This window comes from Berghia stephanieae, chromosome 3 (assembly GCF_034508935.2).
Source record: "Berghia stephanieae isolate SIO BIC M18660-M18661 chromosome 3, UCSD_Bste_1.3, whole genome shotgun sequence".
Lineage (NCBI taxonomy): Eukaryota > Metazoa > Mollusca > Gastropoda > Nudibranchia > Aeolidiidae > Berghia > Berghia stephanieae.
In genome coordinates this window covers 102,963,706-102,982,304 of record NC_088362.1, presented here as the reverse complement: position 1 = coordinate 102,982,304, position 18,599 = coordinate 102,963,706, and the positions used below count along the sequence as shown (strand labels likewise).

Sequence of the window (18,599 nt, the reverse complement as noted above, 5' to 3'; positions counted from 1 at the left end):
GTATGATGTCTATATTTGCTGGTGTTGATCCAATAAAATCGACATCATCTGCATAGGCGATTTCTCTAGGGATTGCATTCTCAATATGAGTCGTTGGTTTTGGAATGACTTTTCGAACTTCTTTCAGAGCGTGTTCTAAGTATATTGTGAACAGAATCGGGCTCAGACTATCTCCTTGGGGGGGTCCCGATGTTACTTTCGAACTGCGTCTGTTTTGTGGCCCCGTATATCCTTGGTTGTATCTTTGTGTTGCTGAGGAGAAATCGGATTATTCGGAGCTCGTCTTCGTCTACTATTTCTGTTAATATCTCCAAAAGTTTTCCTCTGTCGATCGTATCAAAGGCTGCGGACATATCGATTCCGGTTATTGTTATGGATATGTTTTCTTTGAGTGCCTTTGCTGCCAACCATTTATGTGTCCATACAACGTCCGATGTGCTTCGGTCTTGGCGAATCCCGCTTTGGCTATGTGATAGATAATTTTCTATTTTCGGTCTAATTCTGTTGAGGACAATAGTTGACAGTGTTTTTCTTATGGTATTCAGTAATGTTATTGGGCGCAGGTTGTTTACGGGTCCTTTCGTTTTTCCTGGTTTTTGTATTGTAATTAGGACACCGCTGTTTATGTCCCAGTCTTTGTGTGTTGAGAATGTTTTGTTCATTATGTTTGCAATGCTCAGATCCAGGGAGAGGGTACCGCATTTCAGCAATTCAGCGGGAATTTCATCTTCGCCTGGGGATCTGTTATTGTTTAGGCACTTTATGCTATTTCTAACTTCAGTTGTTGTGATGCGGTTGTTTAGGTCTCTAGGGTTTCCTGAGAAGGGCGATATTTGTGAGACTTGTTTGTGAAATTTCTGCTGGAAGTGGTCAGTTACAATGTCAAGGATATCGTTGGGATTTGTTGTCTGTTTGCCAAATTTATCCTGTAGTTTTGGGTTCTCGAATGGTTTTCGGTTCAGAGATTTCGTCGCTTTGAACATAGACGATGCGTTATTTTTGGACTTTTCTATGTCTTCCACTTTTTTGTCTAATTCCTCGTTTCTGTGTTTTATTGTAAGTGATCGAATTGAATGCAGTATTTTGTTTCGTTCCGTTTTCAGGTTTATTATTTCTTCCGAGTCTTTCGTGTTTTGTATCCTGATCCTAAGTTCTTTTTGTTGCCGCGATAGATCGTTAATAGCGATGTTAGGCGTTCGATTTGGTTTGTTCTTAGTTGTATTAATAGAGCCTGCACTTTCTTCCCCGCATATTTCATTGCCGCTTGCGTCTCTTTCCATTCATCGTTTGGATTACTGTTTTGCTTTATTTTCCATAGACTTGAGTTAAGTTCATATTGGTAATGAATGCGACATTCTCGCTCATTTACTATTTTTGCCGTGTTTATTTTGACTGCCGTTTTACCTTTCTGTCTTCGTTGTCTGTACACATTTATGTTGAAATTCGTTTTTACAAGTTTGTGATCGGATGTTAGCAGTGTACCACCGTATGATCGCGAGTTGGTTGAGTAGTGTTTATGGCGGTGTCGACATATGATATAGTCTATTTGGTTGTGTATTGTTATCATTTTGTCTTGGGTTTGGTCTTTCCTTTGTCCTACCCATGTTGTCTGGTGTCTTGATGGGTGGTTGAAAGCACTGTTTGTTATGAAAAGTTTTCTCTGTTCACAGAACTGGACTAATTTTTCTCCGTTATCGTTACGTTTTCCTTTTGAGTATGATCCTAAACATAGTGTGTCACTGTCGAGACGTTTTCCTACTTTGGCATTAAAATCTCCAGCAATTATTAATATTGATTTGTTTCCTATTTTGTTCAGTGTATCGTCTAGGTCTTTGTAAAATTTATCAGTTTCCTCTGGGTATTGTTTTGCGCGTTGACTTGTTGGTGCGTAAACATTTACGATTGAGATAGTGAACGTCTTCTTACCGTGATCGTCTTTGTTATCGTTATTCTGGTTCCTTGAATTGATCTTACACTTAAGCTCAAGAACACATATTCTGTCCGAAACATTCCATTCGTCACTAGTCAAATGATAGTTGAATAAGATTATCTATGTACATGCTCATTTTTAATACATTATTTTCAATTTTTAAAAAGTAGCAAAAATCATTAGGATTGAGGGAGTTAATATGAAGGATGAGAGCTGGGGCTCCAATAACCAAGTTGGTAGAATCCTCCTCTCGCTAGCAAAAGAAAGACCTTTTAGTGACCAGAGTGCAGTACAGGATTTGTTTGTATTACTTTTCTTTGACTCTAAATTTTTTTAAAATTTAAATTAAATTGAGATTTTATGTAGCGCAATACCCACTAAATGTGCTCAAAGCACTTTACAAGGGGCCCCTGGACAACAGCAAAACTTAACATGTAGGACGGGAGATGACGCCTGTTTGGCGATATTACAATTTTTTTTCGTGTGAGTAAAGAGCCTTTTCCAAGGACTCAACTATGCGCTGAGCGAGGCTCGAACCCAGGACCTTCCGATCCGAAAGTGAGTGTCATACCACTTGACCACATAGCCACTCTCTGTCTTAGCCCCCCATACCCTCTCTAGTGTGTTATGCATTCGTCTCAACAAAGGTACCAACCCCATGTGCAACTGGTATTTTTTCTGACCATTGGGTGTCTGGGTCTGTTAGGTTTGGCGGAAATGCCTTTCTCAAAGAATCCGTCGAAGTGCCTAATTGATGCCACCGCGAACCTTTCCACCCAATTTAAGTCGTGTTGAATAAAGAATAAAAAGGTAACATTTCCTTTATTCCTACAAGGGTAAATTCATCTTTAGGTCTATTCCAAAAGAAGACTGCTGGAATAAAACAGATGTAAGTCGCAGTGCAGCGCCGCAAAGTGTGCTAGGGAGGGGTGACGTGTTGCGCGTAGTCGTACCTTTTGGGTAAAAAGCAAAGACCCATCATCTGAGCTAGGCTTTCTCCCTGTTGTGAGTCAAAGACCTTATCTGTACACCATTGTGTCACACTGCATTTGTTCAATTCATAACCGTTTAATATTAATTTTTAATGGAAATGGACTCTAACAAAAGCCCTTGAGAAGCAACTGGACGGCTGCATCACTCGTATGCTTCGGATGGTCTTCAACGTAAGCTGGAAAGAGCACGTATCAAATGAAGAGCTCTACGGTGACCTCCCTCCAGTGACTTTGAAAATACAACAGAGAAGACTGAGACTTGCGGGGCACTGCTGGAGACACAAGGAGGAGATTGCAAGTAGTCCTGTGCTATGGGAACCACTTGAAAGAACCAGAAACAGAGGCAAGCAGAATACTACATACATTGACTGTCTGCTAGATGACACAGGAATGGACAACACCCGGGAGCTGCGTACACTCATGGAGGACAGGACAGAATGGCGAAGACTTGTGGCTCATGTTGGGTGCCCCAAGGTGCAGCCTAAGTAAAGTAAGTAAGTATTAATGGAAATCCGGCTTCGTGTGGTTATCAAAATGCTTGGTGAGAACTTTTAATGGAAATTACGCTACATATATGCTCAAGTTAGAGAATAGATTAAATGATGCATTGTGGGGCGCATTGAGCATAGCGAAGAAGTAGATCTGCTTTATCTAACAAACATTCATTCTCTCTCTCTTTTTCAGAATGTCCACAACCTGAAATGGCTGACAAGACTGGCCGAAGTGTCTAATTCGTGGACTTCCGTGCATAAAGACATTTTTATGTCCCAATTGGCCTTGCATTGGCAGTGGGCGGTCAGTAAGCTGGGCCAGATATTCACACTGGATTTTAGGTACGTAGGCAGATTGATGAGATGGCATGGGTGAGTTTTGGGAAGATGGTTGGAAGGAAAGCGTGCCGGACGGGTGGGTAATTTGATGAATGGGTTAGTTGTGGGAAGATGGTTGGAAGGAAAGCGTGCCCGACGGATGGGTAATTTGATGGATGGGTGAGTTGTGGAAAGATGGTTGGAAGGAAAGGGTGCCCGATGGGTGGGTAATTTGATGGATGGGTGGGTTGTGGGAAGATGGTTGGAAGGAAAGCGTGCCCCACGGATGGGTAATTTGATGGATGGGTGAGTTGTGGGAAGATGGTTGAAAGGAAAGCATGCCCGGTGGGTGGGTCATTTGATGGATGGGTGGGAAGTGGGAAGATGGTTGAAAGGAAAGCGTGCCTGATGGATGGATAACTTGATGGATGGGTGAGTTGTGGGAAGTGGGAAGATGATTGAAAGGAAAGCGTGCCCGATGGATGGGTGAGTTGTGGGAAGATTGTTGAAAGGAAAGCGTGGGTATGTGTTACTGTGTCTGAATTTATGTGTAATGCTTTTCCCCCTCTCCTTTTCGACATTTAATCCACACAGCCTCTATCATTATTCATAACCTGTCCTTCATCATTAACTTTAATTGACAATACTTCATTACCCCTCCCTTAGTCAATACCCCAAACTAGCCATGTCATTGGAAGAACTCAGCAAGAAACTGGGCAGTGGGGACACAGCCATGAAACGCTACGTACGATTCTGGACATCGTTTGGACATCCAAGGCCGTTCTTGACTTCCGAAGAGGCTGCCGTTGCTCTGCGCCTAAAACGAGTAATCAAACTGATTGACCTCGGCAATAGAATGGATACCGTGGCAGTTTTCAACACTAAAGTGAAAACGATGAAAAAATTCGGAGCATCGCTGAAAATGTCAGTCATGAATTTGTTGACTGGTTTGGCTGAAGGAAAGGTGGAAGATGTTGAATCGGGTATGGAATAACTAAAGTCTAATAAAATACTCATAATTATTTTTTAAAGAGGGAAAGAAAATAACATATTTTTTTTTCAAAGAAGTCAAATTTTAGGGCCTATATCTAACATATACAGTTTGAGTTTGTCATTAATACATTTGAATGCTGATTTGTTGTTTTTTTGGGGGTGTTTTTTTGGGCTAATATTTTTTGTTTGAAGGCTCTTAAGTCAGTTATTTTAAAAACTTTTTGTTATCTTTTTATCATTTGATATGATATTTTAGCCTTTAAATTCTCTCTATCATCCTATGAGGAAAAAGACGAAAGACCGAAAGGCGATTTGCTTTGTAGTTTGTTTTTTCTTTATAATATATTGTATATTACTATCAACCTGTCTTTTTCTTTAAATGGAATTGCTCTTCTAAATTTGAGATGTCTTCGCATGAACAACTCATTTCATCTTTCTTGCTTCCACGGGTTCCACAGAACTAGACCAATTGTCATCCATTTTAAACAAGACCGGCAATTTGAAAGAGGACGATCCGAGGCAAGCGACCAAACGAGCCAGAACCGACTACTCAGATACGGAAGGGGAGACAACTGGGTTTTTGAATGAAGGTCCATCGAAGAATATCGTGTTATGGCCCCTTTTCGATCACATGATTTTGAAGATTGGTCTGTTCTTGGCCACAACTCAGATGAAAGAGATTAGCCCTGTCCTCACCAGTGAGAGCATGGAGTCAACTGATGAATCCGATGAAAGGGATGCTGGCAATCAAGATGTCGTCGCTGTGGCCCCCCAACTTCAGGAGTTTAGTTCCTTCCACTCTCCTTCCTTGGCTACTTATACACTTTCTTCAGAAACAACTGGTTGTGATAATGAGCACAAGGTAAGAAGTGGATTACACATTTTGTTTTATTGACTTAACTGATGGAAGCTATTAATGTTGATGTTTCAAAAGATGTTGACAAAAACATTATTTCTTGTTGTTGTTGTTGTTAATATTGTTGTTGCTGCTGCTGCTTATATGTACGGAAGCCACATGTGTTTCATATTCTTCAAATATTTTCTTTGTCGTGTATTATTCTTTCTCTTCATTTATATGGATCTGCCATCCTTCACTGTCATCTATCAAATTCTATAACTTTTACTTGTTTGTTAAACCCCTTCTATTTATAAAAAAGTAGCAGTTCTGAGCCATTATTAGGCCAGTGGAATCGGGTTTCTATAGCGTGAGACGGATAATAGTAGCAATGGTTTGTTACCCTTTGGATAAGTTAAGATGCTAATCTATCACAAAGTACTTTCCACTAGATATAACAGATCCAGCTACCCAATCACTTCAAGGTGACATGGACAGCAGGTTTAGAAAAAATCTTGACTTCAACTGGGATCGATCTCAGTCCTTTTGTATGTGAAGCTAGTGCTCTACCAACTATTGAGACCCCCTCTTCTATTTATTGTGCGGCTTTGTGGTCTAGTGGTATGACACTCACTTTCAGATCGGAAGGTCCTAGGTTTGAGCCTCGCTTGGCGCATAGTTGAGTCCTTGGAGAAGGCTCTGTACTCACATTCTCTCACCTTACTCTGGTCTAAAACCTGGCCGTTAACAGCGTTGTCTCTGTCCGAAAAAATTATAACATTGCCTAACAGGCGTCAAGCCCCGTCCTGAATGTTAACTATTGCTGTTGGCCAGGGACCCCTTGTAAAGCGCTTTGAGCACGTTTAGTGGATATTGCGCTATTATAAAAGCTCAATTTTTTAAAAATAATTTTTTATTGTATCAAAATATTTCTCGTTATTTCCAGGGGAGGACCCTATCATCAGTCAATGCCTTCTTGGGTCACATTTGGAATTCTTGTGCCAGCCGAGATTGTCATCTCTATGTGGAGTGGAAGGATGACAGTCTGGAGGAAGGGACGACGGTGCCCAGGATTGACTTGGTGAGAAGAGATGAACGGAATAACCAATATTAAACCCCTTTAGTTTGTTGGTTTTTTTTGTTTTTTTTTTGTTTTTTGTTTTTTTTTTGTGAGTGTGTCTATGTCAATATTGTATTGTTATAAATGTGTAACCAAATGACAAATTGCCACTTTTTTGGGGACAATAAAATATATTATTATTATTATTATTATTATTATTATTATATTATTATTATTATTATTAATTATTATTATTATTATTATTATGAATCTGTGGTCTGGTCTTGTGGGACCCTGGTTGGAGTCCTTGAGTTGAATTCTTAGAAGAGGCTCTTTGCTCACATTTTCTAATCTCTCTCTCTCTCTCTCTCATTAAAATGAGTACCTGTCTAGTAATAGCATTGTCTTTATTCAAAAAAAGTGTTAATTCATCCGACATGCCAAGTGTTGCCATTGGCTTAGACACAATGTGAAGTGTTTTGAGCAGATTTAGACCCTGGTTGGAGTCCTTGAGTTGAATTCCTAGAAGAGGCTCTTTACTCACATTTTCTAATCTCTCTCATTAAAATAATTACTTGGCTAGTAATAGCATTGTCTCTATCCAAAAAAAGTGTAAATGCATCTCCGATATGCCAGGTGTTGCCATTGGCTTGGACATAATGTGAAGTGTTTTGAGCACATTTAGAATATCAAAAGGTGAAACTATTTGAAGGGTATGATTAGAGAATTCCTGTTTTCTTCCTTTTTTACATTTTGAACTCATTACCAAAGCAGCACACTCAAAGCGGTGTTGTGGTTAGGAATTATCTTTTTTAAAAGTTAAAAACCAAATGCACAATAATCCTATTTAAGTATTTATCTTGTATTAAATTGATGAATTTTTGAGATATTTTATGAAATTTTCTAAATTTTACAATTTTACACAGACACAAAACAGCTGACATTTTTTTTTTTTTTTGCATCAAATTTGTACAGCATACATATATTTATAAATCACAGTATTGTAAAAAAGTTTTTTTAAATGTATTTTTTCCTATGATTTAGTTTTATGCCCAAATTTTTATCATATAAATATTGTTAACGAGAAAAGTGGTCTTAGATTCAGCCACTCATTAACTGCTTGGTGGTCAGAAGGATCAGAAATTAATCTTTATTTAAGATGAGATTGATATATGTTTAACATAGATGTATATTAATTGACAACAAAAAAAAGATTTTTAAAATAATTGTATTAAAAGACATAAAGTTTTTTCTAAGATTATTCCTCAGAGCAATTAACTCATTACAATTTTGCTGTATTATTATTTATTATTATTATTGTTATTATTATTATTGTTATTGCTGTTTTTATTACTGTTATTATCATTATTATTTTCATTGTTTGCCTTGCTTTATTATTGATTTTACTTATTTGATTTGTTGATGAAAATATAGATAGTATGCGCTTGGCTAAGAAGCTCATAACATTGCCGTCCGGAAGTATAACGGACCAACACACAAAACTGTGTGTATCCATGAATGTTTATAGTCAGGTTAATACAGTTCAGTGAGCATTACTCATAAACGCAGATGGCAAAATACAATAACAAAGACCTGAGTGACATCATCTTTGAACTATCTATATTCTTGTATATTCGTGTATATTCTTATATTGGCAATTTCCTAAAATAAACGTTTTGAACCTTGTACTATCTCATCAGGGTCCAGGCATTCTGTGCAATTCTCCATCTTCAAAGTTTATCATGGAAGCGTTTGCATCCAAATCTCAGCTGGCCAGTTCCGAGTTATTGCCACTCCACATGTGTTTGGGTAAACTGGAACGTCAGTTGGAGCAGGTGGCTCTGATATCTCGTCACGTCTGGTGTCACAGTGGAACTCTTGTCAATCAGAAATACAAGGAAAGGTGAGAGGTGGGCGGGGAGTGGTCGGTGGAATGTGCAGTAGGGATATTGACTTTAATGGGATTTTCTGTCAACGTTTAAACCTTAAATTGATGAGATGAAGCATAATATAAATGTCATATATTTTATCATCATCATCATCATCATCATCATCGTTGTCGTCGTCGTCGTCGTCATCGTCATCATCATCATCATCAACTTTCATCACCATCATCATCATTGAAATAAAAGCACAGGATGTTTTACTTATTAAATAGAACATAATAAAATAATTTAATATAAAAATGGAGTGTGTGAAACAGTCCAATGAACAAACCCTTGTGCTTCTTGTTTCATTTTCCACAACCACAGAACTATTCCTGTAAATTTTGATGCCACTTTACACAGCGTTTGTGCTTCAGATCATAGCTAAAATTTATTTATACATGTAGGAAATTATAATGTGATGTAGCATACATCTTACATACCACAGTCATCCTTGCAGGCAACATATACAGATATTCGTACACAAACACACACACGCACACAAACATGTGCGCAATGAATTTAACAAACAAATTTAGTGTCACACAGATGAATATCAAAGTGAATAAAAAGAACCAAAAATAACATCACTAAGATGAAAAAAAAATTATTGTGATTATTTCCTTTTTTATTGTTGTTGAAGTTGTCTTTCACAATTTATATATTTTCAGTGCTTTGTCTAAGGAGATGTTGATTCATTCATTCCTCCTTCTTCTCGGCTCCTTTGACCTGGGAGCTGACAAACCCATGTGGCAAACTTTGTTGACATCCTTATCCCTGAACATGCCTCCCAATGCTGTGTTTGCTCAGCTACTTGGTCTGATACAAACTAAAGAAGAAGAAATACTACCCCGCTCCACCTTCGCTGTCTTAACAAGGTGCTTTGAGGTCATACAGGAGTTATGGATGTTGCCAGATGGAGATAAGCTCCAGCAGCTCACCGGCCATGGATTTGCCTACATTGGATTGATTCTACTCCACTGCGTTGTTCCCCATGGCCCAGTGGATCCTGTCCAAAAAGCTGGAATCAAACTGGAGCATGCCATATCTGAGGTAGGTAATCTTACTCTTATTTCCATCCTCCAAATTATTGTGTTAGAACTTGTCAAAAAGTTTTAAACCTGAGGGGGCAAGATGGCTAGGTGAATAAAGTATTATATTTATACCCAGAGGTCCCAGGTTCTGTTGGCATCTCATTTATTTTCCTTGAGCAAGAAATTTGGTTCAACTGCTTCACTTTGGATCGAATCCGTCTTTATTTTTATAAAAAATTTTTGTTTTTTGGTTTGAGATAGACTCTAAAGACAAATTTTCCCTTGAGATGAAAAAGGGGATTTTATTTTTATTATCTTATTTTTATTTTACTTCTTGAACGCCTTGGAATTGTAAGAGAATTGAACAAAGAATGAACTTGTAAAACTCCGGTTTTCTTTGTCAGACACGAAGAAAGTATCTGTGTCAGAGAAGGAATCTCCTCCTTTTAAAAAATGACACTTTCCTCAATCAAATTGGCTTTGAGAAATTTGATGTGTGGTGGAACAAACTGGTGCAGCTTCCCCACTATCCAGAAGATAGCTAGAGTAGTTTATCATCTCAATGGCTCTAAAAGTGGGGGTTGGTGAAGAAAACATGTGGCATAAAGAAAACCATTCATAATTTTCCTCCTTTTTCCCTTTTTGTCACCATCAGCACTGATACAGCTTTTAATTTATGATTAAGAGATAAAAAAATTACTGATTTTTTGGGGGGTTTTTTCCCCTTTTTAGATTGAAGAAATTGATTGTGAGCTGGTTGTATGGGATAGAGTGGTGTTTTTGAGGACCGGCAGAGGAATCAATGAGACTCACAAACAACACTTGCACCCAAGGATTACCTATCTCAGACATAGACGGGATCACCTTGACAGCACCAAGTCCATACTGAGTCAAAGATGTGCCTATCGTCCAGATTTAACACAGGTAACATTTCAAATGAATTGATTGATTCATTTATTCTGCTTGACCCTCAATTAAACATTTTTGTTAAATTATCAAATTTATTTTATTTATATTCTTTACTGTATTATCATCATCATTATCATAGTCGTCATCATTTTCATAATCGTCATCATTATCATCATCTCATTATAATCATAACCATCATCATCATCATCATTATCATCATCATCATCATCATCATCATCATCATTATAATCATAGCCATCATCATCATCATCATCATCATCATCACAGGCACCTTCACTACTATGATGAAATCTAGAATTGATTATGTTATTTTGCTTTTGCCTGACAGTACTTACAATTGACTCAAGCCGTTCAAAGCTTTTCTAACAACTCGTGTACCGTGGAGAGAATCACAGACATGGTCAATAAACTGACAATAAAACCTACAGGGAGCTCGGACGCTTCCACAGCCTCAGCAATGCAAGACGAGGAAGTTTGGCAGACGACTTCAGAGAGGTTCATCATTCAGCTGAAAGACAAGTTCCCTTGCTTTGATGACATTACAGAACCAGTTTTCCTGGCTGTGAACCAGGTAATTGGATATCGTTTGGGGTAGAAAATCCCCAAAGTGTTAAGCAATTATATCCAGGCTTAAATTGGAGTAGCTTTGTTTGTTTGTTGTTTTGTTTTGTTTTTGTTGTTGTTGGTTTCGGGGTGCTTTTTTCTTCTTTTTTTTTTTTTTGGGGGGGGGGGGGGGGGGGGGGGGGTTATGTCTTTTTATTTTATTTTGCTTTGTTTTTCAAGATACCAGATAAGAATGTTGATTTTACTTTGATAAAAGTTTAAAAGTATTTTGTGTGTCATTTCCCCCTTGATTTTAAAAAGAGATTTTTGCCCTTGCCAATTCTTTCAAATATTTTAGCTTGACTTTAGCTTATCTGGTAAGGAAGTTCCATTTCTTGTAGTTAAGGAGGGAATGTTAATTGAAAACAGTCGTCTAGCTGGAAAGCATGATCTCCCTTATTGACAAAGGCAGATAACTGGATTGGAGATTTTATTTGGCATCATTATTTTCTTCTTATTTACACTCTAAGGTTTATAAGGATTAGTGTGATATTAGCTCTGTACCTTGCAACCACACTTTATTGCTTCTACATATCACTCTGTATGAGTCAGAGATCGTTACCAGGTGTTTATGTTGTGTAGGAACGTAGTTTTTGTTGTTTAGCTTTTGAGTTGTTGTTGTGAATTGTTTTCATGTTGGGTAACCTGTTGGGTGTCACTGTGAGTTCAATTCACTGTTATGTGTTGTTTATTCCCGTGAGTTTATGACATCACAATGGGTATAAAAATGGGGTTGCCTTCATTTTCCAAGCTCTTCTTACTACTATATTGATAATGGATTGTTGATTGAAATTAGTCAAGTGTTGACTCTGATTTTATTACTATTCGTGTGATGCCTTTGATACATGGCATTTTTGAACCACCCGTAATATGTCCTTTACATATATGGAGGACACCCTCTTCAGTGGAGACTTTTTCTTTATTATTTCCTATAATTTTACCTATTGTGATCTAGATTGAGAAATCCGTTCACGACAGTTGTTATAATGCAGTAATCTAGAACATCTTACCTCTTGCTAATATATTCTTTACACATTTTATATTGTCTTTAACATGCCGCAATACAACAGCTGAAATTGTAATTTTTGATAAATTTTTTTTCAGATAAAGTTTGGCCTGCGTCTCATGTCCTGTTCAGTCAACAAAGTATCAAAACTTGGGAAGGTAATTAATCATTTGTAATTAGTGATATCTTTGGATTTTAACTCTCGAGTTCATCCTCATGGAAAATCGAACAAATTTGTTCGATTTTCCATGCACATGAACTCAAGAGTTAAGGCAACCTAAATCAAGATTGTAAATCACCACCTTCTGGGTAGGGTTCCCGACCTCCCATAGTGGGCAGGGAGGTACTAACTGTGTCTTCTATCCCCCTGTATCTGTTTTCTGTCTTTTTCTTGGAATGAGATTACTTGGTTTTGTCTTGACCCTGGCCGGAGTCCTTGGCTGGGAGGGAAACAGTCGGAGGTATAGTTATTGTTTTGGGAGATGATATTTTTTTCATTGTAAATCATCTCTCTGCTATGTACTGATATTTTTTTTTTAACATATGATTTGTCAACTTTTGAGTGTTTTCCTCTTAGTGGGGACCTGTGCTGGTGTCTGGTTGACAATGATAGTGTGCTCTTGGAATCTAAATCTGCTCCCTATTTGAACCGATATTCCCCTTTGTCTTACTTTTTCTTCAAGCCCTTTTAATTGTCCATCAAGAATGTCTTTACTGTCCAATTTTCTTCCTTTTTACTGGTGCTGATATGACCTAAATATGTTGCAAGCGCCGTATAACCCTTAAAAACATAAATCACCACTGTTATTGAGAGAATTACCCACTTTTTTAAAAAAATCATTACTCTTTCAACAAAGAACATTATTTTGTTTTGATTTTATCTCATGAAATGACTGAATCTTTTTTTATGACAAGTGCAGATGTAATTTTTATCTTGTTTCGTTTTTCATTCTCTCTTGATACTTTATTCGCCTATGATGAAGGCTAAGCCGGTAAGCACCATCATAAACGCCCTGTGCCAGTTTCCGTCTATCAGTTCTGTAACCCCTGACCTGTTAAGCTTGGCCAATGAGAGATCGTCTAGAGGAGTTCAAGATGCTGTCCATTCTGCCTTCAGTCAGCAAGACTGTACCAATGAAGGCTACTTGAAAGGGCTCAACTCAAAGTAAGAACAGTTTTTGTTGTTTTTATTATGCAATTTCTACTGTGACTTCACCAAAAAAAAAAGGAGAAAAAAAGAAAAAGAACAAACAAATAATTTAGATTTAAATTGATTAATTTATCGTTAGAATTTTTTTTTAAAAGCAGAAATCAACGAATTTTTGCTTCTTTTTTATTTGTTTGATATTTATTAAACACGCTGCTCATTTGAGTATATTTTTTATTTAAGAAATTAATAGTGCAGCTCACTTAGTAGAGACTAAAACACGGTATGTTGATAAGGAGGAAACTTGTTTTGGACATGTTTGAATTAAGCTTATATATTTCATTTAAGTCATCAGGTGTTGCTGGCAATGACCCAATGAATCAATGGCTAAATCTCTTGCCTTGACTCTAAATGTTTTGTTTCAATTTCCAAAATTATTTACCCATTGCTATTCTGGTGTTTCTTTAACGAGTAATCAGGGTAAGTATGAAGCAGATTTTTAAAATCATACATTATTGATTTTGATAAAAATCACATTATTGATTTTGATATCGCTTTCAAGGGGACCAGAACTTTTGTCAGATCTTAATGTATTTAGACCCCCCGTGTTACAATATCCATACCAGATAAAAGCTATTATGTTGCCTCAATAAATAATATCTTTACAATTCTATATTTCAAGGTTGCTACTCAGTTCTCTCATGTTGATGAAGACACACTGTCTAAGCACTGGTCAGCTGGACAGAGAGCTCATCAGCTCATTGACCAACGTATTGGACTGCTTCACAACGGCTTGGATAGAATACGAGGAGCTGGAGAGGCAGAGGAAAGCAGAGAAGGAAGCTTTGTACAAATATAAGGAGGAAACTCATGGAGATGAGCGGTCGGAGAAGGAAATAGACGAGGCTGAATTTTTGGCTGCTTACCCATCTTTCAAACAGGTAATTTTTGGAGGGATAATCGGATGTTGTGTAAGACTAAACCATCCATGGCCACCGTGGATCAGATGGAGAATCAAAGCTGTCGTACACTGACTGATATAATAATAATTTTTTTTATAGTGGCCGGAAAACTTTTACTTCAAACATTCATTGATTCACAAGATGCCTTACTTGTCAAAAGCTCTGAACCCTGAGACCAGTAGTTTAAAGTGATACTTTATATAAAATATGGAAGTCGTAATGCATTTGGGTTAATATGTAGAGATTATTTTTCGCGAAAGTGGGAAATTCCCCCCTCCCTCCCCGGCCACTAAATATACAGACCTTTACTTCATTTTTTGTGTTGGCTATGCAATTAGTGAAGTGAAAACAGGAATGTGTAATATTAGTACATAAATGTATTTAAAAATCAAAAAGGTGAGTGATAAAAATAGATTTCAAGGATGATTTCCTAAAACTCTGTAATTATAAAAGTCAAAATCAAATTCTGTCTTTTATGGTGAAGTGTATTGGGCATAATGTAACCTATCATATAGGTGTTATCATATAGTATTAACTTATTTATATCATATTGATATTCACCTTTATTAATGTGTTTCACAGGACTTTATAGATGTCACTGGTGTCGACACTTTGGAGGATGTCGGCATGAAAGCCACTCATGAAGAAGACACAAACTCGGTTGAAGCTGCATCAGATCTTTTGCCCATGATTACCACCAGGGAGATGGCAACGGTCTGTAACATCCACCACTCTGTCCTCACTTCTTTAAGTCAGGCCGACTGGCTGGATGAAAAGATGGACAAGATTTGGGATACAGGAAAAGAGGAGCAATTACATTCATTCCTGATGGCTTACAAGCTGGGATCAGAAGTCGTCAGCAAGACTTTTGATATTTCAGGTCAGTTTTTTATATTTCTCTCTCTCCTTTGTCAGACACAGTATTTTAATCTCTCACCAGTGCCTGCTCCTCAATTTCTTTTAAAGAAGACTGAATGCAGAATATATTTAAAAAGAAAAAAAAAGGGTTTCATTCATTGTAACTTTTATCCAGGCTGAACATCAAGCCTTTAGTACTTAAACATTTTTTTTTCATATCCTGATAACTGAACAGTACATTTAGGCCAAGACATGTAGCCTGTTAGGTAACAGTGCAATTTGGGAGAAAAGTAGATATTTTATTATGAATTAGAAAGACTTTAGAATTTAATACCAATTTCCAATAGGATGAAAAAATTTGTCACATGATTTCTCAGATCATATCATCAAGATGTCTAAACACCAGACTTGCCCCCTCAGACCTAATTTAGATTGTATTGTGAGCCCCGAGACTGTATTTCCTACACAGACTTTAGGTTTTTGTTATGACTCTCAGTATTTCAACTTTCCCCAGATGGCCAAATAGACAGTTCCATACAAGGTTCTCACCTGCTGGTGTCAGGCTGTGTCACACACTATCTGGATGTATCTGGAAATCTCAACCAATCAGAGGTAAACAAGATGTGTTTTATCTTATCACTTTTTTTATTACTCTTCAATGCATAATGATTTGGGTTCAGATGCATTGTCTGTTTGTGTCAAGACCTCTATATAGACGTAAAAAGAGACCAATATCAATAGCCCAGCCCAATTCTACCTTAAGTTTTAAATAGTAATCAGCATTTCAGGGGTTTTATTTTGTTTCGTTTTGTATTTGGGGAATTTTATTATTTTAAGAATGTAGTTATGGGGTTGTTTTTTGGGGTTTTTTTTTCTTTCTTCTTTCTTTCTTTCTTTCTTTTTTTTTTTTTTTGTGTGATGTTGTTTCCTCTTTGATAATTTAGTAATGTATTCACTGAGTCTTCACTGAGAACTGAGTCTTCAATGTGATTTTATATCATATTCCTATTCAATGATTGGAGTGTAGTGTGTAGTCGTGGGATAGAGGGGATGTGTTTCGGTCGCTTTGCCTATTTCTATTGTTTTGGGTGATATTTTTCAAGGATGCGATTTTACATAATTTCTATTGTTTTAATTATCTAGTCAATGTTTTTACTGAGAAATATTTTTATTCTCTGCCCGGAAATATATTTTTTAAAAATAAATAAATGACCAAATTGAATTTGACAAAGAAATTGATAAAATCACAATAAAAGCCTAGGCACGTCCATTTGTTCTCACCATACTCACAGTCGTAATTATCTTCAATGCACGGATTTGCTACTCAATGACAACAAGAATAAGATATTGCAAAGAAGACTCATATTAATATTTCTTGAATTTGGGAGTTTTATGGGTTGGCAGCTCTGCTTTCTCGGTAAATTTGACTTTACTGAATTAACTTGCTGATTCAGGAAATGTCTGAAGACTGAGTTGTTCTGTGAGGCTTATTTTTCATGAAATAGATTTTGTTTTTGTATTCATGCTTATTATGTAGTGTCGTGATTTTTAATTTTGTTGTTTTTAAACATTTTTTTTATCATGTAAAGCGCCGCAGAGCACGATTAACGTGGATGTTTAGGCGCTATATAAATTCATTATTTACATTTTATTTACATTTACATTTACAAGCAACATTACATTGGTCACTCTGTGTCCACTCATGTCAAATATGATATTGAGAGAAATATTCTAAACGTTGATGCCTTTTGCCTCACCTGATTTATGGTAATTTTTTTGTTCATTTAAGATTGCTTTGGAGAGTCCCAAAAACAAGACGTATAACTTCTACTATGACGCCAACGTCCAAGAAGTGATGAAGTGCATTCCTGTGATTGACAGCTTGAGCCAACGGGTGGCTCACCTTCAAATAGAATGGCCTGACCATCCGACTCTTGTGCTTGTAAGAACTTGCAAAGCCTATTATTGATCGATATTACTTTTCAAAAAAGTCTTAGCCACAAGTAATTACTTAATGCAAGGCTGCCTCTCTTGAGATTTGTTTACATAAATATTTTGAGTCTAAATTTGGCCAAAATATGATAGACTTATTGGAAGAAATTGATAAACTAAACAAGCAATTTAACTGACTCAACCCTTAGCGGTCTCAGCCAGTTCCTTACTCAATCCTGAGCCATTTTTAGTATTAGCATAGTATTAAGTAAATTCAGAAAAAGAATAATTACAATGGATGGATGGATTTTGATTTTTGTTTTTGCTAATTGAGGCAATCTGGAATAAATTGTTAAGAATAATGAATTAGTTTGAACGTTTAAACAGCAATATTTTTTTTACCACTTGTTTGATTTGAAGAAAGATGAAAAATGACTGAAAAAGTTCATAAGATCACACATTTGATCTCTACCACTAAACAAATATAACAAAACGATAGTTATTTGCAAATCTTTTGCTGGCATTAGATATTAGCAACATATTGATTATAAAGTTTTATGTTTCAGTTAAAATCATCTTGATGAAAATTATAGAGACAAAACAACGACTTTTGTTTGGGATGCAATAAATTATTATTATTATTATTATTATTATTATTATTATTATTATTATTATTATTATTATTATTATTATTATTATTATTATTATTATTACTATTATTATTATTATTATTATTATTACTATTATTATTATTATTACTATTATTATTATTATTGTTATTATTATTATTATTATTATTTATTATTATTATTATTATTATTATTATTATTATTATTATTATCATAATCATCATTATCATTATCATCATCATCATCATCATCTTCATCTTCATCATGGAAATCATAAATCGTTTATTGATACTTTTGTCTTTTAAACTCCGATATTTTTTTTTTAAACTGAGAAACTACCAAGTTTACGGTTGATGAAAGTTGCAACATTTAAAGATGTTTTTCTCGTAAGATTAACAAACATTAATAAATGTGCACATATATACAGATAATTCTCATTGGTTAACATACTCAATGCTTTTCATCCTACCTCATTTACTCTCATTTCATATTGTATAAATGATCTGTAAAACACCATTTTTGAACTACTAATTTTACAATGTCCTGTCTGTTCATACAATGTCCTATCTGTCATGAGCTCATTCACACCAATATTAAATGTAGAAATACAACTGATATACTTTTGATTACTAGTAAATACATTGTATACTTATCTTTTTAACAGTTGAATCAGATCAGAGATAGGATTTTATCCTTCTCGGTGACCAGTCCTGTCCTAAAGTTCCTAATGGGAATGGAATTACTACTGCAGAAAGCACAGGTAATGTTCTTCTTCTTCCTCTTCTTCTTCTTCTTCTTCTTTTTCTTCTTCTTCTTCTTCTTCTTCTTCTTCTTCTTCTTCTTCTTCTTCTTCTTCTTCTTCTTCTTCTTCTTCTTCTTCTTCTTCTTCTTCTTCTTCTTCTTCTTCTTCTTCTTCTTCTTCTTCTTCCTCCTTCTACTTGTCCTCCTCCTTAA

The 18,599-nt window shown here is 36.2% G+C and overlaps 1 protein-coding gene across 1 annotated transcript in view; it reads left to right on the top strand.

The window, feature by feature from the left end:
• LOC144969409 (midasin-like) overlaps positions 1-18,599 on the top strand; it is a 173,158-nt gene that overhangs the window by 108,470 nt on the left and 46,089 nt on the right. Inside the window, exons 55-69 of the mRNA XM_078908521.1 lie at positions 3,607-3,755; positions 4,398-4,714; positions 5,183-5,586; positions 6,506-6,640; positions 8,320-8,522; positions 9,216-9,597; positions 10,311-10,502; positions 10,837-11,079; positions 12,216-12,275; positions 13,101-13,282; positions 13,947-14,205; positions 14,809-15,106; positions 15,599-15,707; positions 16,876-17,026; positions 18,310-18,405. Of these exons, the coding sequence (XP_078764647.1) occupies positions 3,607-3,755; positions 4,398-4,714; positions 5,183-5,586; positions 6,506-6,640; positions 8,320-8,522; positions 9,216-9,597; positions 10,311-10,502; positions 10,837-11,079; positions 12,216-12,275; positions 13,101-13,282; positions 13,947-14,205; positions 14,809-15,106; positions 15,599-15,707; positions 16,876-17,026; positions 18,310-18,405 (3,180 nt within the window). The remainder of the gene's footprint in view (positions 1-3,606; positions 3,756-4,397; positions 4,715-5,182; positions 5,587-6,505; positions 6,641-8,319; positions 8,523-9,215; positions 9,598-10,310; positions 10,503-10,836; positions 11,080-12,215; positions 12,276-13,100; positions 13,283-13,946; positions 14,206-14,808; positions 15,107-15,598; positions 15,708-16,875; positions 17,027-18,309; positions 18,406-18,599) is intronic.